Consider the following 23,187-nt stretch of genomic DNA (forward strand, 5'->3'; position numbering starts at 1 on the left):
CAAAGCATCGTTGGAATGGAATGGAAGTCGCTTGGTCTATTTATATTACGTCTATGGTATCGGAGGCTCGTAGGCTTGTATTAGCGTGCTTTTCATCAGTTCGATATGGTTTGGTGCAACGGTGTGGCACACGGTGAACAGCGAATGGCACGAGTGCGAAGCGATGTAGCGGAATAATCGCGAGCGTGTCCCGTGTCCCGTCGCGTTTCGGCTGTACGTTAAGCGGTACAGGTAGTCCGATTATATGTGCCTATAATGGTATACCCTCCAAAGCGTAACGTTCAGCGTAAATTGGAACACGAAGCGGTGTCGGAGGAAATTCCGCGCCGAGTTAATCGGTGTTACTATTTATGCCACTTTCTGTCAGCGGTAGACGGTCGCAGGATGTAATATGTACAGGCGAAAGGGTGGATAGCAGCCTCGTCTTTGTAGCCCGCAGAATCGCTGCGCCGTCAAGGTTGGTGGTTTCTTCTAATTCCGTGTTATCTTGTCAAACTTTTATATTCTTGCATTTTTTCTTTTTTTTACTATTCTATGCACACTACGTGTACCCCCTCCACTACGCCCGCACACACGCACGTACAAGCTCTCTCTCGCTCTCCTCCTCCCTCTTTTCTTTTCTCCCCCTCTCCCCTTCTACCCCCTTTTCGCCCTCCTCTTCCCCTCTTGTCTTCTCTCCCCTCTTTCTTCCACCTTCTCTGTTCCCTCTTCGCCTTAGGTAATCGTTTATGCCAGAAACTTGTATTAACTATTTAGATTTCTTATCTTACATTTCTTTCTTTGGGTGACAATGGATTTATTATACCAGTAATTCGCAGTACAAAATTAGAAAAGAGAGCTACAAGTGTCATTCGTGCCCTCTTGCTTTAAAGCATTTATTGTTTCCCAAAGTAAGTTTTTCAAAATGTTGAATATAAGTATTGCCGTAAACGCTGAAACAAGTAGGGCATATTATCCCACATTATTAGTGCTAACGTTCGTTAAATTTTTCTCTCCCTTTATGGCTAGATTTATAAATTTGAAAATAAATGGAAGAAGCTGAACTTATCATTGGAATTACAGATTATTGTGTCAATGGGACTGTAATACATGAGTTCTGATCTCGAAAAATGTTTAAGAAAATCCACATGTTATCGCTAATTATAACTTGGTTAATAGTTAATTAATAACTGATATGTTCAAGGGTTAGACCAGTGTAACTATCTGAAAAATAGAAATTTGCTCTATCACGTCACAATTTTGAGAAGTTTGTGATTAAAGCTACAAAGAGGGTAGTTTAATGAATTTTGTTAGATTATAATTATACAGCGTATTACGTGGTGGAGACATTTTTTTAAATGAAAATTAAGTATATTATTAGAACTTCCAGTTCTTAAAAGAAATTTGTGTGTCGATTAGAAAGGATTAGAAAGGTATTTATGATTAATATAGGGTCTACTCTCTGTATCAAAGTTGTGACTACCAAATATTGTTTTCAGATCGCTGAATGTCCGAGTTAATAAATTTAATTCAAATTATATGAAAAATTTTTACGCATTAATTATTTCAAAAATTCGAACATTTTCTAATTTCTAAAATTTATTATTCTTAAAATATCATCGAATTTACTGTTCAACAAAATAAACCGATTATGTGATTGTATTATAGTGCTATGTATAAGAATACATTTTATTAAATAAATTAGTTGCTTTGCCGATTATCAGTTCATTGTCAATTCACTTTGTTAAATTAAATATTGAGCAATAAATTCGGAACCATAATAAATTATAGAGACACTAATATGAAAATGGCATTTAATCTGTTTAGTATATTTGACTTTTTTACTGCTTTATGCATTTTCGATAATTTTTTAATTGATTTTGCGAGTAATAAATCCAAGTGACATATTTTACAATTTAATTTGAGAAACAATTTATTATCATTAATATTAATCTTATATTGCTAACTTCTTATTCTTGACTATTTTTTGCTTTTATATGTATAGTTACAACAATCGGTGTATTGGTACATCCACAACCATTAAAAATTTTCAACAACGCTCTGCAGTATTTTAGAGCAAAAAATTAACAGAAAATTCTGACTTAAAACATTAATTTTTTTATTTACTTTTTGTCCTCTATATGTATTTTTTGAAAATGGGGGGATATTAGCGTAACGCGAAGTTAGCACCCGGTCTTTGTGGTTAATTAATTTCTTGCGAATGGGTCGGAGTATGTAAATATTTTAATATATTATAAACGTATTGCGTGTGAAAGCGCATGGTAAAGCGCGCAAAATTTGGCATTTAAATAGTCGAGCCGGCTAAAACAGCTTTTGGAACAACAAGACTTATGGTACGAAAGAAAGAGATCATATATTATGGTCTGTTCTCCTTTACAGTTTCAAGTTGGCCGAAGCTAGCCGAAGCCCGAAGCTCTAAACGTATACCTGCACGTATATGGTTTTTCTTTTGTGTTCGGAGGATATATCATTGCCTCACACACATGGACGTAAATGTGGTAGAGACGTTGTCATGGAAACGCTGGAGGTATTCTCAACAATTTCTTTCAATCGCTAGCGAGAGACCATTTGCGATGGTCGCATTGTGTCGAAAATTGCAACGGTACATTGTCGATGACGACGACCAAATTTTTGCAAATAACACTTTTACATTAGGACTTTAAATCCGTAAATATCTCCGCTTGTGCAGGGCACGTGTGCAATAGAACCACACTTTCTTTATATAATTGAGACCCCAAGCTATCGATTAAGCCTATTAAAAACCTGATCGGCCTGGCTGTTTTTATTAATCTCAGGTGCTCGCAACTGGACCGTTCACGAATAGATACGCACGATCCGTCTTGCTGTTGCTGCGTGTGATTTAGCACGAGACACTATCGTGTCTCATTGATGCTGCGTGACTTAGCCACGAGACTCTTGATCATAGAATTAAACAGCAGTAATGAAAGTTTTATTTCTTGTTTCTTCGAAAATATCCCTTCTTTTCCATCTATTTTTGCAAAGCTGTTATTGCCATTTAATTCTGTGATAAAAACCGATTAAATTTTATTTGAAACATTTTTCAATAGATAGTTTCAGAGATATTGCTGAAAAAAGATCTTAGCCATACAATTTTCGAGAGACGTTTTACTCCTCAAAACTTAAGGCTGAGCAAAAATATATTTCTCTTGGAGTCTGACTTGAACAAATTTCAAAGAAAAACAAATCGGACACTTGATTAATGTGTCTTGACTTGAGTTGCAGGTCGCAGTTGTTGCTCTTGGAAACAAAGAATAGAAATTGCGCTTTTTATCATCTCGAGATGTAAATCGTTGTTTTGGAGAAGTGCGGAATATCGCGCAGAAAGCAATAATAACTAATGATTGAATGATTAAAACAAAGGAGTTCCACTATATCTTAACCAGGAATCTGATAATGAGACAATTGGATAACTGTCGATAAGGACAAAAGGTCTGTTGAAGTTTTTTTTATTTATTGATATTACACACCAAGTTATATTTATTCTCAAAGGAAAATCACACACATACGCACACAGAGAGAAACCTTTGCAAAAGAGAGAAGAGGTTGTAGTAATAACCTAATAATACATTATGAACTATATAACTACAACATTGAACATGAAACACGATATCGATATATAGCGAGTACACGTTGATGCAAAACATCGAAGCTTTGAAACGGTTTCATCAATCCAAATTCACTCTAATATTTGCATAAAGTTTCACGTTCTTGTTTCTTTTTTTTTTAGAATATTTGCTCTTTCTTAATAATCAATTTCATTGCTATGATCAGAATTACGTTTCTAATTCCCTCTGAAATATTTTAATTCATATTGGTCACAGTTAATTACATTTAATACATTTAAATTCCGCGTAACACTGTGTTGTAAGAAACAATTTACACGAGATTATCTATGAGTAGACAAAACGACAAGCATATTCTTTCGTGAAGTATTTGCAAATAATGCGCTTAAAAATTTGATAATCTAAATTGCTAAAATAGCTGTTTCGATAAATCATTTTGCATTCAGTATTTGATTCTCTTACCACACCCTTTCGATCTGACCTAGAATTTGAAAGATGGGCGCGGCGTTCTTAATCCTCTTTGGGCTTCCTTACATTGCATTACTTCCTCTCTAATCATTCGTAATAACGAGGAGAATGATATAATTAAAAGGTCTATTACACCACTTAAATCGGATCATTTTGCACGAGATTTTTCTCTCGCATACATGCTCGCACAGATATGAGATGATGTAAAAATAATATCAATTTATGTCAATTTGTAAAAATGAAACAAGTATTATTTTGCAATATCTTAATCCAACGTAAATGCGCGTTGTTTTTCAGGTGAAGCTTGTATTATTGTAGTCCCTTTGTCCGCCTTCGCGCGCGAACGGAGTTTTACTCCAGTTTTTTGGCCGTGCTGCAAAATTCTTTTTTTCCTTCAAAATAGGAAAGTAAAAGAAAGACTCTTTCAGTGTCCATGCTTGTGGGTTACATACCGTGGTCACGCGGTCTCATTGCCAAATATGGCTGGCCGCGGTATTCTTAGCACTGCTCGTGCACGAACGACACTCGACGGAGCCGCCCGACAGGCATACCTATCGTCGTCCACGTCTCCGTCTTCCTCCGCAATGCTTTCCTTTTCTTCTTAATTGTGTTGTCATTATCTATTTCTTAATGAAGAATAGATCAAAATAAAACTACATGGGAATGGCAGAGGGTCGAACGTGTAGGTACATAAAACAGAAGCCGAAAGGCCTTAATGTACGAAGTAAAGTTGCGAATTAAATTTATGGTAAAATATAGAATGTGAAAGGAAGATATGCGAAAAATATTGCAGATAAAATAAATTGCAAATAAAACGAGAAGCGTATACATTAAGTAAAAAAAAAATAAAATCTTATAAATGAAAGTACATCGAGGCTTATCGCCGTTTGAGACAAGAACGATTACAGTACTTTTTCTTCATTTTTACTGGGGATATATATAAGCAATTTTTTTTTATCTATATTTTATCGATTAATGACGCGGTACTTTGTATGGTGCGATGGCTATCAATAATTTTTCTCGTTTCACGTGCGGATATCGTTGCTAAGCAAGGGAACGAATCGCGGCTGGTTTGTTATCGCAATATCAGCCCTTTAACGCCAATTAGGCCATAATTAATTGATCGTCGAGAACAGCCAACGAGGTTATTAGGGTCAGTAACGGTAGTCGACCCGTAGAACGACACTATCGCAGCCAATGTGCGATATCTCTACGAATAATCCTTTCTTAGCGTACCGTATGATTTCGTGTGCGGAATTATGGTATTTTGCTGCCGAAATTATGTTTTCGATATCAATTTGCTACTTTTGCACGTAGTTAAATCGTTCTAAATCAAACTAAATAATGATAAAGTCATGAAAAGAACAAAGACATGATAATAATAATAATGTAATTTAACACAACTGTAATAAATACATATAAACTTACTTTTAAATTAAAAAAAAAATATTGAGTATTCGCATGATTCGGACTTTTAAGTTACGTTTCACTAGAATATTTTGAAATGTTATATGTGGTCTCAAACTTTTAACCAGCAATGTATGTATTGTGCAGATTCAATGTGTAAATTATATCTTTCGTGAATTAATATATTTCAGGCTTCGCTCTATCATCTTTACCTTTTTTACTGAAGAACAATGTATAGTTTCCATATTTTGTGCTTCTCTTATCCTCCTTTTTTGTTTCGGATAAAATGCAAATGTCTTCGTTGTATTTTTGTAATTTTGTTATTACTTCTTGGCCCCTTTGGTTTCAAAATTTGATTATGTTTCTCGTGATCATTCTAATCTGTTTCTTTTACCAGAATCGTTTTCCTTCTCGTATCTATTTTCTTGCCTTATTTATTCATATTTTGTCGATCCAATTCCGAACTTCTTTAACAATTCTGTGAGAATTAACTTTTTTTTACCAAGGGCGGGCTGTGTGCGAAATGCGACGTAATATTCTCATGAAATAAGGTAGACGATAATCTCCTTACTAAAACTTTATTTGGCGGAGAGCAAGTGGTGTGAGTCGAAGATGTATTTGCTTCGACGGGCGACTGAGAACTGTTTTACAGTTCAAGAAGGATTTCTTCGTTCAAAAGAAACAGGTAGAATTTTCGTTGAAACAATAATCGATAACCTGACGCGTTCTAATATTGGAAGTAGGGATTAGTGCTCAGGAGAAGAGGTAGAGACAGAAAAGTCCGTATATGACGGAATAATCCATTTAGGACTGATCTTCTTAGCCGATCGTGGGTCGGAAGTTTAAGAAAGGGTTTTGGACAAAAAAAAATAAATCATGTGTTAAAGACAAGTAGTAGGATTAAGGTTTATTAAGATATCAGTTTATTAGGCATTATCGTTTGGGAAAACCATTTGTAAAAAGAATTTAAGAATAGAAATCATAATACTTAAGATATGAGTTGCGGCACGTAATAACTGTTATTCTCATCCTTTAACTTTTCTTCTTTCTCACACAATCTTAAAACCATAGTCTACAGAATTCATCAATATTATTAGTTCATCATATTTACTTTATTAATATTTATTGAGATATTTTAGATTTCATAAATGTAGCAGAATAAAGTATGAAATTGTTGATTTTTTAATACTTTTACCTTAATACTTTTTTATACAAAATAACTTAGAGAAATCATATTATGTAAGAAAAATTATATTGTTTTATTTTAAAAAATCGCGTTAGTTTTGAAAATTCATTTATACAAAACTTATTCATAAGTACTGAACAAACAAATTGCCACTATGTGTCCCTTGAAACCGCAAAATTTTATGCTTCAATTTTTTTTATTATTTCGAATAGCAAAGATATCTATGATACACATTTTAATTAATGTAAGTCACCCTGTATTGTATACTCTATATATTACATTTATGTTCAAAATAACATATTTTTTATTTTAAGTATGTTTTTAATGTTGTTAGTAATAGCATATGTAAAATATTATAAAAAGCACGTTTTAAAATATTTTAAAAACTACTGTGTTTTTATTTTAAAAAAGAAAGTAATTTTTATCCATCTTGAAATAAAATATATAAATATTTGTCAATTTGTTGCTAACTCTTCCACTTTTTACATTTAGTTATTTTACTAAACATTTACATATTAAAGTTATATTCATATTTTTTCAGATCACTACTCATTTATGCGAGTCTGGTCACATCTTAAATTCGGCTATTATTTCAACCATATTATTAATCGTCAATCTATTAAAAAAATCTCAAATGATAATAATCACATGCGGTGACAAGAAGAATCAAAAGTAAAAATCAAGAGGCGAACCTGGACGAAAAAGGAGAAGTGATGACGAGTCACGTGAAAGAAAATTGTATGACAACGACGTGGCGATTGTGGAAAATGAAATTCTTGGGCCAACCGGCCTGAGATATGCCAGCGGTAACAATAATATCTCAGCAATCCTCAAGAACATCTTCATCCCTGTTGTCAGCCGAAGTAGCGGAACTGCATCAATCGTCATTATCGTCGTCGCCGTCGTCGTCGTTGTCCTGGGGTTGCCAGGTCTACGCGACACGACGCAATCTCTTCGTATCAGCGATTGTCGATTCACGTCCGAGTAAAGCGGTGCACTGTCCAAATTTGAACGCCTGCTTGGTGAACGAGTCACGTTCGGAATATGTTCGTGTGAACTGTCAAACAGCCCATTTCGGTTACGCGATTCCAATTAACATCGTGCCCGTTCGAGAGAATCCCGAGCTAGTCGAATTGGTATTGGATCAGTCCGTCGAGTTGAGCGGTCGACTAGTGAATTTCCTGCTCGATCATCATCCGCAATTGCGTCAACAAGAGGAGCGTTCCTATGATATGGCTGCCACGGCCAAACATGATCTACGCCGAAAGTTTCCCGCGGACACGTCCGCTTCCGGCGAGGAGGACATCGCCGCGATCGCCAAGCAAATCAGCGATCACGCAGAGGCGATTTATCAAACGTGGAAGAGCCGCGGATTGGCACCAACGGAGATTCTAACTTGCCACAGCAATACGACTGCCGCTGACAAATTTGGCAGCGCGTTGACACCCTGCAATTCACCTGCTGTTGTCGGGAATGCCGTGACGGGAAACAATATCGGCGGCAAGACGTCGCCGTCGCTCGAGCATTCTTCCCCGACAACGGTAGATATATTGACCCAGACGCCGAATCTGGACAATGGCAATCTCGAGAAACTAGTCAACAATTTTGTAGTAGAGGACAAAGCTAGAATAGCCGCTTCTAAGAGATCACCATCCAAGTTACCGTCTTCCATACAATTTGCCCTGCAGAAATTCGAGAGAAACTCCACGCAACAGCAACAGGCAGCTGCCGCGAAGAATAATATAATTGCCGATAACTCGAAGAAATTGACGAGTGTCTTACTGACTCCTACCTCATCGTTTTTGAACAAACCGTCACAAATAGTGAAACCTCAGGTCCCTGCGAAAACGCCCGGCTCTCATCACCGCGAGGTCTTCCTGGAGACTATCGAAACCACTTTCCCAATCGATTTGACACCTTCCAATAAAGCGGCGCAGCAAAAGAGGCCCACTAGTACGTTAATCGCATCATCGCCCGCTGATTCCTCGTTAAACGTTAACTCGTCGGCCGGTTCAGGTTTGACAACTTGGCCATTGAAGAACAAATTAAACGATGCCAAAAGAATCGCGGATGTATCTCGCGCGTCAGCTAAATCACCTCAGCAAGAGGATGTCGCGAAAACATTGCCGGCGCAGGATGAGAAGAGATCGGTTATAACAGGAATAAACTCGCGGTGCGCGTACCTCGACGAGGTCGCGCGGGAGGAAGAAAGACTGATAAACGCTCTGAAAACAGGTGCCGTAATCACTGAAGAACCCGAGAGGACAATGGCAAGTTTGCGCGCTAGACAGAAACCGGCCGTTAAGCAAGAGAAACCAAAGGTTGAACCGGTCAAACAGATTATCATCGGAGGGCACAATTATCATGGGAACAGCTCGATGGTATCTAACTCGGGGGCTTCTAGTTCTACCGCAAATATATCCAATATTGGCAATGCAGTTACTGCCGCCACTGTGTCTACCGATCGGCCTGACGGTGCATCAGCCAACGACACGAAATCACTCAGCAAGGACGATCTGTCCGCTATGTCGGCGATTGACTATGCCAAGGTCAGATACCAGGCTGCTCAACAAAATCCGCCTACCCAGCAGCGACTCGAGGAGCAACGAGCCTCCAACAATCCCTACAATAATTCCACCACGGAGCAATTGGTCTCCAACGCGAGAACGAAGTTTGAAATGGAGATACGAAAGGATAAGGATATTAAGAGCACGGACAAAGATCCAGTGACATCCAGATGGGGGCCGAGAATCACTTCCCCACGACCGCGTTTAGAGCAGGCTGTGCCCCATCCGGAATTGACTAGTCAACAGAAGCAACATATAAGAACGGCCGCGGCGACGGGTACGGGTAACAATCCCGTCCGGCCGTTCCTCACCAGAGGCTCCGTAGCCGAGCGTGTACTCATCTTCGAGAAATGCCCGAGCGAGCTGCTTTTAGACAAACGTGGCCCACGACAACCGGCCATCAATACGTGGAGAGGTGGCCACGAAGTGCAAAATAAGGCTCAGGTAACTTTTCGATTTTTAATTCTTGTTAAAGAGATTCGTTGAAACATTTTTATTTTATTGTTTTACATTATTAATGATATGACATTAAAACCCACTTTACACGAACTGTAACTGCGAACTCACTATTCTATTTATTTTAAATACAGAAGCAAAATAAAATATTGTATATTTTAATATGACTATATATGTCTCTATATAAGTATGAGGTTTTCTTAAAAAGGATTATTGTAAATTGCATGTCAATATACCAAATGAAGAAAATAAAATAAAATATACAAAAGAATATTTTCTCGGCCAATAAATATATAAGTTGAACACAACATTTTTTTCGGATAAGATTTACTTATCAATATTTTGTATACGTGAAGAATTTTCATACGTGAGTTTGTTAGCAATGACTTTTCGAATATTATATTAATAAGAATTTAGAAAACGTTTAATGATGAAATATAAATCTCTTTATATGAATATTATTCAAAATACAGAAAATACTTAAAATTGTTCGTTAAAAGTACTTGAAACATAAGATTTAAAACGTTAAAAATTTTTTAAAATAAAATTGTTGTCTATGTATAAAATAGAGAGTAAATTGAATTATATAAGAAAAAAATAATTTTTTATATATTTATGATTGTTAAAACTTTTATGACTTCCAAGGCTCTCTCAGGAACTATTTGATTACGGGAATAACATTTTATAATAAATTTCTCAGGAACTATTTGATTACGGGAATAACATTTTATAATAAATTTAACAATTAAAATTCGAAATTATCGTCGTATTTGAAGCAATCTGATCTTGAGCTCATCACTAGCTGTTATTATCGTGCCGTGCGAACTGAGTGAGAGCAGTCGTATAATGACCATGATGTAACCATTGGCGCTGCGAGGTGCGGCAATGCATTGATCACCTCTTTGCATTCTTCGAAATCTTCTTACGATGTCTCGTAACAGGATGTCGGTGTGTCCTTGATCGACACCAACGAGTTGTAACGAACTCGCAGAATGTACGTTTCAAAAGGAAAAATTTGTTGCGCTCTCTTATACGATTTGACGTTTATGGTCGGAGATGATGTATTCTTACGGACAGATTTCTAATTGAATTTAAAAAAAAAAAAATTTTTTTTTTAATTCAACTCACATCTCTTCTTCTAGACTTACTCGAAAGAAAAGACTCAGCAAAAAAGTCTACCACCACATACAACTTTACAAAGACAAGTGAAAGGCAATAGAAATGTTCTTATACCGAGGTTCGTATACAATAACATAAAAAAACAAAATTTTCAACAAAAATTATATAAAGAAAATGTTAAATGCATGTATCTGTTATACAAATTTTGTACAAATATTTTAATAAATGTTCTACTATATAAACACAATGACGAGACATTAAAAACTTGAAAATTTACATTACTTTATTTTCAATTAAATTAAAAAATTTTTTAATGTAACCTAATTATTCAGAAATCGATGCGAGAGACACGGTTGTATCTCTCGATGCCAATAAATCTTCTATTTGACTAATTTTAAAATAATGCTATCTCTTTTGCAGATTTTATTTCCCAGGAGGAAAGCCACTTCCTCTCTCACAAATAGAGACAATTATTTCAAAGATTACTGCGGCCTTTCAAAGTTTACCGAATTGTCGCGCTTCTCGTGCACAATTTCATACCATCACGAAGGTCAGAATTTATACTTTAATTGAAACAATGCTTCTCCATCATTATTTTTAGCGATTCTTTTATATTGCATTTTTTTCGTTACTGTGTAGGCTTGCGACTTACCATTGTATTGGAAAATACCACTTTTCCTGGCAGCAGGCGGTGAGCAAAAAGGATTTGTCGAGATGAATGTCTTTCTAGAATTTTGGAAAGAGTAAGATATCGCAATCTATATTTTTTATTAAGAATGTACATGAAGTGAAAATGAATAATTCTATTTTTAATTTAATGCATTATTTTAATATTTTATTGTTTTTTCAATATCTTAAATGCTTAGTTAAATAATTCGTAATTGAATAAATAAAACCGCCACTCGCAAATGGGAATCGTCACCCTTGCGGAAATTAACGCGTTATTCAGTTATATGAGTGACAGTGGCAGTGAAAATATTGAAATGGACATTGGATGAAGCAATAAACAGATTTTGTATTTATCCTTACAGATTAACAGCTACCCATCACGATACAGCTAGTAAATTTATCAATATTGTCACTCGAGGACTTCGAAACAGTATACTCCCGGAGGACTTGATCCCACTCGTACAAGACGTAGTAGAAACGCATCCAGGACTGACATTTTTAAAGGAAGCCACGGAATTTCATTCCCGCTATGTACACACGGTTTGTACGAAATAACTCTCATATCTTATTTATTGAAAATTTTTTATCTTATCAATCATATTAATTTATATTAAAATCAAATTGCGATTAACTTGATAATTATCGTACGAACATGATAGATCTAATTTTAAAATTATTCTACATATTTTGTTCAAAAATTCAGATTTAAATAATTTTTGAATTTTTAAATTATTCTTATTTTTGAGACAGTAATTTAGCCACAACTAATAATTAAATCTTTTGCATTCAAGTCACCAAACTAATCGTTTACAGATATTTATGAAATAATTGCAGGTAATTGCTAGGATATTTTATTGCGTGAATCGAAGTTGGAGCGGTAAAATTTCAATTGCCGAACTAAGGCGAAGTAATCTATTAGCAGTGATCATCGTGCTTGAGCACGAAGAGGATATTAATCAAGTTACAGCATACTTCAGCTACGAACACTTTTATGTGATATATTGCAAATTCTGGGAGTTGGATCGCGATCATGATCTCTTCATAGATAAAATAGATCTAACGAGACACAATGATCATGGTGAGAGGACATGTTTCGCAATTAAATATGTAATATGCGATCTTTAGTTGATTTTTTCTTTAATTTGGTTTGTTGAATTATCTTTAGCGTTATCTACTCGAATGATCGAAAGGATATTTAGCGGTGCTGTGACGAGAGGTGGTAAAGCAAAAAATAATAACAACTCGCAACAACCAGAGGACAAGATGAGTTACACGGAGTTTGTGTGGTTCCTTCTTAGCGAGGAAGACAAGAATCATCCAACTGCCATTGAATATTGGTTTAGGTAATTATTTTGCGTCAGTCGTAGGAGATCAATAGAACTTACATTGTACCGTTTGCCTTTTAGTATACGTTATAATTTTTTATCGATAGATGTATGGATCTCGATGGCGATGGTTACTTGTCGATGTACGAACTGGAATACTTCTATGAAGAGCAGTTACGTCGAATGGAAGCGATTGGCCTGGAAACATTGCCTTTCGAAGATTGTCTTTGTCAGGTAACACCAAAATTATATGAGTTTTTCCATTTGTTAGTTTCTAGAAAAATTTCCCATAGCTCCATAAATATTTAATATTGAGCTTTTGAAATAACACTAAAGAGTATAAATTGAATAAAGCGCGAAAAGGAAATGCAAAAATACTCAAAAAAACGCAACATATCACAGATGTTGGATATGATTCATCCGGTGATACCAGGCAAGATATCGTTGAACGACTTGAAGATATGCAAAATGACGTCCATCTTCTTTGACACTTTCTTCAATCTGGAAAAGTATCTAGATCACGAACAGAGGGATCCATTTGCCTCGACAAGAGATCATGATGCTGATGGTCACGAAGTACGTAATCGTGTTTATCTTATTATTTTCTAAAATTTTATTTTAGTGTAGCACTACGTTGAACATATTATTTTTCTTTCAATCTTCAAGCAGTTTGAATATCATGATTATATTGTGGTAAGATTATATTTTCTGGACTTTCTATGATTTGTATGTTAATTCTTATTAAATTTAAAACATTTATAAAGAAATATTCTTAGGCAAATGGAACGAATCGGGAAATGCATTATTTATTACAGAAATATTTTTTAAATAATATATATATTTTTGTTAATATAAATATCACAGATTTTTTTGTTGTTGTAGCTCTCGGATTGGGATCGATTTGCTGCAGAGGAATATGAATTATTGGTTGCCGAAGAAAGTGGCAATGACCAACAAGAACAAATGTAAGTATCATTTGCAGTTTTAAACAAAATTATAAATCAACCGTTAGATTTTAAATCGCGCATCGTGATTGAATTTTACACTTGATGCATAATATCTGATCAAATGATCATTGTAATGTTATATCTCACATTATCGATATTGTATTGTTTCAAATTACATATTATATACGATTCCGGTATTGATTCGCGCCTACAGCATGCGTTGTAGGTTGTAGGTAAATTCTTACACTACGAATTCCAACTAACAACATTCTTCCTTTCCACCATGATCGTAATGATAATAATACGTTTCTTGCAGGCTGTGTGATGATGAAATGTAACCATCATCTACAGCTCAGTAAGTAAAGTATAAAATAGCATGGTGAAAAGATGCACGTATTTATATAAATTAACATACTAAATTAATGTTTAGCTTTTTTCATATTTATCTCATGGTTTAGCTAGCAAAATATATTTTGCAAGTTTTATTTTTTTCCCCGAGATGATATTTTTTCCCCGAGTTAGTATAGTACAATTTACATTGTAACTATTTTAATATTTTTGACACGCACATAGCAATTTTGATTAGCTATAGATTTTTATTAATTCTTATTAATTAATTCTATACATTATTAGATAAGTATTAAGATTAATATTTATGGTTTTACGAAGTTTTTAGCACGTTGGCTTTTATAATCGTTTCTAATACTCTATGAAAAATATGACAATATTTTAAATAATTATACGCCTGAAAAGATAATTTTTTTAGAAATATAAAGATATATTTTTGATATGTAATTTAGGATTATGCTTGCTCGTAGGTTGCACAATGTTGTATCATGGAAATTATCGCCAAGTGACATTCTAATAGACAACTCGGATATAACCAGCGATTCGAATTCATTAATGAATTCATTGGACATTCATATGCAACAGTCGAAACATGATGATAGCGGCGATACCGATAGTGATGATTACGCTGACAGCGATAATTAACTAATTGACAAATACACTGATTGACAAACACGATATATAGCTGGAGGAAAAGGATAAAAATTGTCGGATAATTTTGTTCTTATTCCGATTTTCTTCCGTCACAATCACAGAGTGCTGCAACGTGTCGTATATCTCAAGATAGGCAGCTTCCGATTTTACACAAGTGGATCTTCCGAGGATACCATTCAAGTAATTAATCCTCCATCAAAGAACTGCCGTTATCGCCGTGAGAAGAAGACGTCTTCCTCAACGTCTAAATAACTGTCTTGCACGACATTCTTAAAATAATCCTGCGTACGAACAGGGACAATTTACATTTGAAAGGAGTGACGCTTGCATTGGACTAATTGGGGATCGCGCTTCTTCGTAACTATCTCCAGCTGATGACCGCTTTGGTATCAGCGACACAATAACATGTCATCGACGCCAATGAAATTGTGTATATTTAATGACCGATGAGCCAGTAAGCCAATAATCCTCCAGCTATATTACTGCGGTATCACGATCAAGAATCTGCAATAATATCAATGCTCGCGTTTGTCAAGATAAGTCACACGAAGTAGTTTCGCGGTAGAAACCGCTAATAATATAATCTTCGCTAGCAATGGCGCTACCACGAAAAGTGCTGTATCACAGGAATGTCTGAAAGTCCGACAAATATTTATTCATTCCAATTTTTGCAATCGTCGAATATTATATAGCACTCGTAAATACACGTAAGTACTCGTAAATGTTCGTTGCGGTAACGATAACGCGAGTATGTGACGCTAAACACATGTCATCGCTTCAATCTTGACAGCAATTTGCCAAAAGATGCTTTGAAAATTAATTTATAAGATTAATTAATAGCGTCTTTAATAAATTTGGAGCGTGTGATACACAGTCTGATTATAATTAGCTGAGCTCCCAACTGAAAGAAATAACCGAGTTACATTCAGAAATAATAGAACTGATGTTACAAAGTTACTGAACTAGCATTTGTTGATTGACATAGCTTTTTCTGCATGCATTATCTTTGAACTCTCTCTACTGCGACAGGCCCGATATCTTTTTTTTTCTCATTGTTTATATCTTGGACTTGTACTCTTCGATAATCTTTTAGAGAAATATGTAACGTTGACGACACCTCTTTTTATTCAAATGCGATATTTCTTTACTAGTATATTTGTTTATTAAGTTACATACACACACACACATACACAAACACACAAACAAATATACGCTTCGATCGAGGTATATTTTAACGTACCAAGTTTCATACAAGGATGTTACATAACATGCTGTACAAACTGAAGGAGCATGTTTCTGATGTAGATTAAAATGAAAAAATATCCTACAAAATTTGCAGCAGACACTTTCAAAATCTGTTCTCGACAGATTTGGCTATCCGGGTCATTAATAAACTTTAAACACTCGTAGATAGATAATCGTGTTTATAGGAATTTTCAACTTCATTTTATATTAGAAATATGTTCCTTCAGTTTGAATAGTAATATCACATAACACTCATATCATAAAAATACAAAACTCCATTTTTATTAGCTAAATTGATATTGTGTTTGTTCTTGTTAATTTCTCTCTTTACGTTTAATGTTTTATATTAAACGCAGAGTTCTCTGAGTCATGATATACGAATAATTAGGCGCGATGTGTATCCCGAATGTGCATCATTTCGTATGTTAAAAGCGATTATATCTAATACAGGATATACATAATTGCGTATAGTACAAATAGATTATATAGATAACGAAATAATTTATATATATAAATTATATATATAATAATATACATAATATATAATATAAGTATATATTATATAGCATATATATGTATGTTAATAATATGTATGAATTATATATATAATTAATATATTAATATATATGTTTTATACATGTACATACACATACACATACATGGACATTTGTAAGGATGTGTAGTTCACTAGGAGTCTGACCATTGCTGCCCCAATCATGTGATACGTAGAGTGCTGTTAAATATGCTCAGCATACATTGCATATGCCAGATTGTAAATAAAACATTATATCGATGGTCGATTCTTATTTTTTTTTTTTTGTTATAACGAGAGTCGGTAGCAGAAATCTTACTGAGCTAAAGTGTATGTGTACCCTTGTGCGTTTGCAACATCAGTCTGGAAAAATCTGTAACTAATAACACTTTTGTACAAATTAACCGCAATAAGTTTCTTAATAACATATTCAGTGGAATAATATTGACGTGCACTTTGTAAATACACATATTGCGGACGCATATACAAAAAAAATTGATAAAATCGCACAGAGAAAAAAAGAGAGAGAGGGTAATAAACTATTTTGTACAATAAAATATCTTTTAAAAAAGAAAAGTCCTATAAAGCTATAATGAATAAAAATGTCCCGTACAGGAAAAGGGATATTCATTTATTGTTATATCGCGTAAACATTTTCAATTAATTAAAGCAATCAGCATATACAGTATAACCCTGCAGCGTTAGAGAGAAAAAGAAATTGATTATTTTCCTATAATTTTTTTTCATATTGTATTATTATCACATCAGATTTGTCAGTAATAGCTAAAATATGTTTATAAAAAGGTGTGATACGTACACACACATACATACATACACACATTCATACACAATACACAAAGAGAGAAAGAGAGTAATTTATTTCACGATCAATCTAAAAGAATAGAAGGAGGATTAATATAAAAATAAGAAAAGATGCTCATTTGAAAAAAAATTTTAATATTATTTTCGAAAAAAATTAATTTTTTAAATAAAAATTTGTTAAGTATACGTGCGGATGACTTGGCTAATGTATCTATTACTCGTTATTCCTATTCGCGTTAGCATTTGAAAATATGTAGTGGCATGATTGGAAACAATACAAGCTTTAATGTGTGTGTATCTGTGTGTGTTTGTGTGTGTGTGTTTTATTTATGTATTTTATTATTATGTGTGTTAAATATTGTTGACATGATAAGAAAAAAATTATATTTAAAATTGCATTTATTCTACTCTTCGTTAGTTTAACTGAATGATAGCGATTGGAAAATTGTTCTTTGTAGTATTTACTTATAGTACAAATATCACCACCACAAACTTTCAATGCACGCAACATATTTTTTATATTTTCTCTCTCTCTCTCTCTCTCCTTCCTTCTCTCTTTCTCTCTCTCTCTCTCTCTCTCTCTCTCTCTTTCTCTCTCTCTCTCTCTCTCTCTGTCTCATATTGCATGCCACTGTGATAACTCGATAGAGAATTAAATGAGATGGTAGAATGGGGGAAATAAATTATACTACATCATATCGATGTTTACAAGCACTAACCGAATAAGAATAAGTACTAGATAGATACATTAGTCAAATAGTATTCAACTGCACGTACTTGATGTATTTTCAAATACGATTGTCTTGAAAGTGACTTTTTACATAAAAAAATATTTTGCTACTTTTCCGAATTATTATCACAGGAATCAGTCTTTTTGGTTGTATTGTATTATATCCTATCCTATTGTGTAGCTATATACGAGCTATTATATGACAATTTCTATATATTTAACAACAGAATGATGATTATAAAATGCTTTTGTTTCCTAGTCATGTGCTTAATTACAATTAAAAGTGAACGAACGTCTACATGTAAAAATGTAATTTTTTTGTCTTCAATTTTATATGTTTTATGTAAAATGTCGTAACTGTGCATATGTCCTATTTAAGTTAAATAGTAGGTCTTCTTCCAGTTATTAACCGAAAGTCAGTTAGAATATTTGCGTAAAACAGAGTGTTATATAATGCATATATCTATTTTATAAGTTCATATAGATACGAATATTATAATAAAATAATATTAGTTTGTTACATTTTATTATATACAATGTATATTCTCGGCTCTGATTTTCTTTTTATCTCAGAGTCAAGTGTTCAAACTATTCATACATGAGTATCAACGCTTTACAGAAAATGTCCCATATAGCTTTAGTAACAAGATTAACCGGCGTGCAAATGATCTCTGACACATGACGATATTTTAAGTTCATAAACACGAAATAACGTATAAAAATCGTTAGTAGACCTTTACGTTAAAGAAAAAAGAGATTAATAATATTGTAATATTTATGATTAGTTTTCTTCATTGTTTTTGTTATTTTAAGCATTATATCTTAAAGTTTTTTTATTGCTAAATATTATATTGTATCGTTATATCATACCGTTTTATCTTAAATATCTTAAATATCTTTATAAAAAAAATATTACACCTATAAGCCAAAGAAACGAAATGTTTTCTTGTTCTCTTAATGGACTAAATGAATATATGTATACTATGGTGTTATTAATTTATTTAAATAATAAATTGTAAAAAATGAAGATGTGAAAAAAATATGCACGCGTGGGTCATGCCAAAACGTTTATTCAACAAAAATTATTATTAAACAGAATAATAAATTTCTTTCGCCAAATTACATCAACTGACTAAAACCCATGGTCGAAATTTATAAATGTCTCGATTTGATCCGAAAACGTACTGTGTGAATCCGACAAACCAAGTTGGCTCACAGTTTTTCGATGTTCATATCGGAAAAGACGTTATATATTGCCAGTCACGGTCGATTTAAAAATTACTTTAATTAAAAATTATTATTCTTCCGACAAATCAGTGAAGTTTCGATATTTCGTTAATCGTAGCATATTGCAAGTAGTACTTAAACAAAAACCAAAAATTAAAATTTTGCGACAACATTGACGACCACGCGCGCATTTCAAGCTTCCAATTTTTGGCCATTTTAAGACGTTCTCGACCACTCCCCATAGGCAGTATCAGTATCTGTTTTCAGCTACATCGTTGCAATATTGTAATGCTGCTTAAACGCGAAATTATGAAAGCGTAGGATTGAATATCGCAGTATTTTGTAAACAGAAATATTATACAATGCAACATTTGTAAAATATAATGAATACAATCTTATATGCTGGTGTGTACAATAATGATCAAAAATAGAAAAAAGAATCTCGAATAGATTGCCTCCACTAATTGCGTAATTATATTTTCCGAATTTGTCCGTCAAAATTGGAAACTCGAAATTCATATTACTGTTAATTCCACTTAACGTTACTACGAGATCACACTGAAACATTTCAGACAAGGCTTTCAATATTATATTAATCGTTGCAGCAACATTATAATCTTTCAACGAAATATTCTTACACCATTTCTATAGCATATTTGTGCTGTATATAAATTCATGTGTGCTACCAGCTTTCTACGAAACTTTCTTCCAATTGCAAAGACCATTGGATTGTATGTATCTTTATACCTCTGAGATGAGTTGAAAATTATATATATATATTTTTATCTGATTCAATATGTACTACGCGATAAACCAGAGTAATAACCCGAATAGTTGAATCGAGTATAAAGTATCTTTTCTCGTTTCTCGAGATGGACCTAACGTACAGAGTTACGAAGCGTATGTAATGTTCATTACTCTAGTAGATATATTTGATTCGATTGATAATCTTAGCATTGACTTGTTGTCTAAGGATTAAATATATTATTGTGCTTGTTATTTATGTCATTATTACGAGAAATGATACGTAACGACAGATAGTTTATACACTGCGTTTATCTGTTAAGAATTCAGATTTCATCGAGTACTGATGATAAGTTGTCAAATTGTATACGTTTTGCACGATATATTTTTATGCGTTCAAGTGGATCGCGTTCGTGTTGATTAAAACGAAAAATGTCGGTCTCGAAACGTCACTGAAATAAAAGCCGAGAAACTGTTCGTTTTACGTATGTATATGTATGTACATGATGCGTAAACAATTCTCGAATGTATGCGCTATTATTGGAATGCACTTAGATGATTGATGCCCATTTCTACTAATATAGATTAACTTTAATATCGGTTTAACTTTTTCAACTTACCAGAAAAAGATAAAAAGTTAAACCGAGATCAAAGTTAATCTGCATTGATAGAAATGGACATATAAGTATATATGTATGTAGTAAACATGGAAAAAAATGATTTTGTGTGATCCTATAACAATGAGTGAAGAGCACATTTAATTCGTATAATCTTGTTTTAATTTTGCACAGTACGGTTTTGTTAGAAAGAGAAATCTATTTAATGGATTATGTTATTTAAATACGTGTAAAAATGTACCATGTAAAAAATCTATTAGCTCTTTCTCTCAGCTCTGCCGTTCAAACATCTACAGCAAACAACTCTCTATTCTAAAACTTAAAATTTTTAGTTTTCTCAAATTCAGCAATTTCTTCTAAACTTCGCTTCTCGCGCTGCTTTCCTACCGCTTCAATGCATAACTATATAATCAATTAAAATAAAAGAGAGAACAATATTTATCCTATGTGCCATTAGAATAAAAATGGGAATTGAGAGAGAATCTTAGAATAGAAAAAATGCTTAAATCTCAAATAACTTGGGAAAATTGACTAATCTTCAAAATCTTTGTATTTTTACAATACGGTAGGATCAAACAATTCCTTTATTATATATTAACTTTTCCTCAGTCCCTACTTTTATTCCGGCATGTGTGTGCAGAATGAAAATATTTTCAATCAAAATAATTCATGTAATATATGTGTGTAATAATATTTTCATTTTATGCACACGTGACTATAGATGGTGATGCACACGTGACGGCTGAAGAGAAATGGAATTTAGACTGGAAAGATTGTTTAGTCTCAACATTAAAGATCAAGGACACGGCGATTCGACTGTACTTATAAAAGCGCATAATCATCCAACATGTGGTTAAAGTTCCTGGCTCTCCTCGTTGCATATCTTATTGAATTTATTAAAATTTATATATTGAAATTTGTTCCTCATATCAGAATAAAGTGATTTTTCACGTACACGAACTCACGCCGCAAATATTATAGTCAAATTTCAGTTAGGAACAAATTTTACAAATTTGCAATACAGTTGAACATAGATTGGCCACAGAAACCCAGCAAAATCTTTGTGTTTGACAAATTCTATATGATTCTGCAGTTAATATATATGATGTTACGTTTGCAAATTTTGTTAATGGAACATAAATTTAATATGAATGCAGATGCTGCAATTTTCGTTTGAATCTATCTATTTGTTGATAAATTGTTGACAATTTGCTTATTAGAATAATGTTAATGTAGATTTGTAAAATGTCTTTTTGCCAGGAGCTTTAAGTATACTCGCGCGCTATATATAGCGCTATGTAATAATAAGGATTATTTGTTTGTTATATTTGTTCGCATTGCTACAAATAGTCAAGAAAAATTAATTCATCTATTCCTTCAACTCAAGATATTCATAACTATGAAGCAGCTAAAGATTTTGGCAAGCTTGTACGACTTTCGACTAAATTTTTATATGCTATGAAAGAATTATTTTATAAAAAAAAAAGAATTGTAGTCGTTTCTCTATCACAAAACTTGGTTTTCTATTTTACATAACTTGCTAAATGCCATTGAGCAATGCCAATCGTATCTGATTTTAGTAAAGTTTTTTTATCATAAAAGTTTAATTTAATGTATATATATATACACACATATACGCCGAAATACATTATGCAGCGAAACAATTTCGTTAACTGTCCAAAGATGTAACCCTCTTTCTTCCTCTTGTAAAATATTCTTTTTTTCTAATAAACAGAGTACATTAAGATTCTTTGTTACAAACGCATTGCATACTATTATACTGTATCTCTCTATAGTATTATGTTTTTGTCAGAGCTAAAAAATATAAAGGACAATAACGAGTAACGTTTAATTATCAACATTATGTGGTCATGTCTTCGATTACTGTTTTTTTATTCATTTGGTGATATATTATCGTTTCAATGATATCACGTACTTGTTCGTAGATTCTTTAAATTAATCGTTCGTACGTTGTATTTTTTATTTGAAAAACTTTATACATGTGTGCATGTGTATATGTGAATATACTATTAACTATATGTATACAGAAGTCAACCTTTTCCTCTGGCAAAGTTGCATCTCAGCAGTAGTTATTAAATGAGAACAATTTGAAGCTAATGAGTATAGGCAGTTGTATGCCTGCATACACACGTCAATATATAAAATACAATCAGATCATATTTATGTAGTTTTATTAAATGTTTATAATGATATTCTTTTATCACATATCGATATATTTATTTATATATTTTTTGTGCGTGAGAAAAAATATAAAATTTTACAAATTGATAAAAATAAATGAGAAATGTGTCGATAAATGTCTATTTATATCAGCTTGATGTATCCAGCTATTATTTTCCTAGTTATAATGTTCTATTTTATTATTATAAATGTTAATCGATTAAAGAAAAATATTTTTTGAAGATCCAATAAAGATCCGATATGAGAGATAGATAATGGAAATACACTGTCCGCATAATTGTTTATGCAAATATGATAAATTTATTTTCTCACTTTTGTACATTTTGAGAAAATAAAAT

The 23,187-nt window shown here is 33.2% G+C and overlaps 1 protein-coding gene across 4 annotated transcripts; it reads left to right on the forward strand.

The window, feature by feature from the left end:
- The first annotated feature begins 46 nt into the window (after positions 1-46).
- Positions 47-22,394, forward strand: LOC139772094 (uncharacterized). Of its 4 annotated transcripts, XM_071705450.1 has the most exons (15): positions 48-457; positions 2,380-2,527; positions 3,244-3,450; positions 7,187-9,656; positions 10,811-10,905; positions 11,208-11,337; positions 11,427-11,530; positions 11,819-11,996; positions 12,291-12,534; positions 12,622-12,799; positions 12,889-13,015; positions 13,184-13,357; positions 13,664-13,746; positions 14,045-14,083; positions 14,547-14,683. In XM_071705450.1, exons 4-14 carry the CDS (start codon positions 7,443-7,445, stop codon positions 14,064-14,066), a joined length of 3,549 nt encoding a protein of 1,182 aa, XP_071561551.1. In that variant the 5' UTR covers positions 48-457; positions 2,380-2,527; positions 3,244-3,450; positions 7,187-7,442; the 3' UTR covers positions 14,067-14,083; positions 14,547-14,683. The 4 variants fall into 4 exon arrangements, with proteins under 4 accessions (XP_071561552.1, XP_071561551.1, XP_071561548.1 ...); XM_071705447.1 differs by lacking the exon at positions 14,045-14,083 and having other exon boundaries at positions 14,547-22,394; XM_071705451.1 differs by lacking the exons at positions 13,664-13,746; positions 14,045-14,083; positions 14,547-14,683 and having other exon boundaries at positions 47-457; positions 12,863-13,015; positions 13,184-13,346.
- The last annotated feature ends 793 nt before the right edge of the window (positions 22,395-23,187 follow it).

This window comes from Temnothorax nylanderi, unplaced genomic scaffold (assembly GCF_030848795.1).
Source record: "Temnothorax nylanderi isolate EJ_2023f unplaced genomic scaffold, tnyl_v1.0 TNYL_tig0046_pilon, whole genome shotgun sequence".
Lineage (NCBI taxonomy): Eukaryota > Metazoa > Arthropoda > Insecta > Hymenoptera > Formicidae > Temnothorax > Temnothorax nylanderi.

Coding starts and splice junctions, on each gene's coding strand:
- LOC139772094 (XM_071705447.1), top strand. CDS start 7,443: ATGCCAGCGGTAACAATAATATCTCAGCAATCCTCAAGAACATCTTCA. Junction 12,800..12,888: donor GCCATTGAATATTGGTTTAG/GTAATTATTTTG, acceptor TTTTATCGATAG/ATGTATGGATCTCGATGGCG. Junction 13,016..13,183: donor TCGAAGATTGTCTTTGTCAG/GTAACACCAAAA, acceptor AACATATCACAG/ATGTTGGATATGATTCATCC.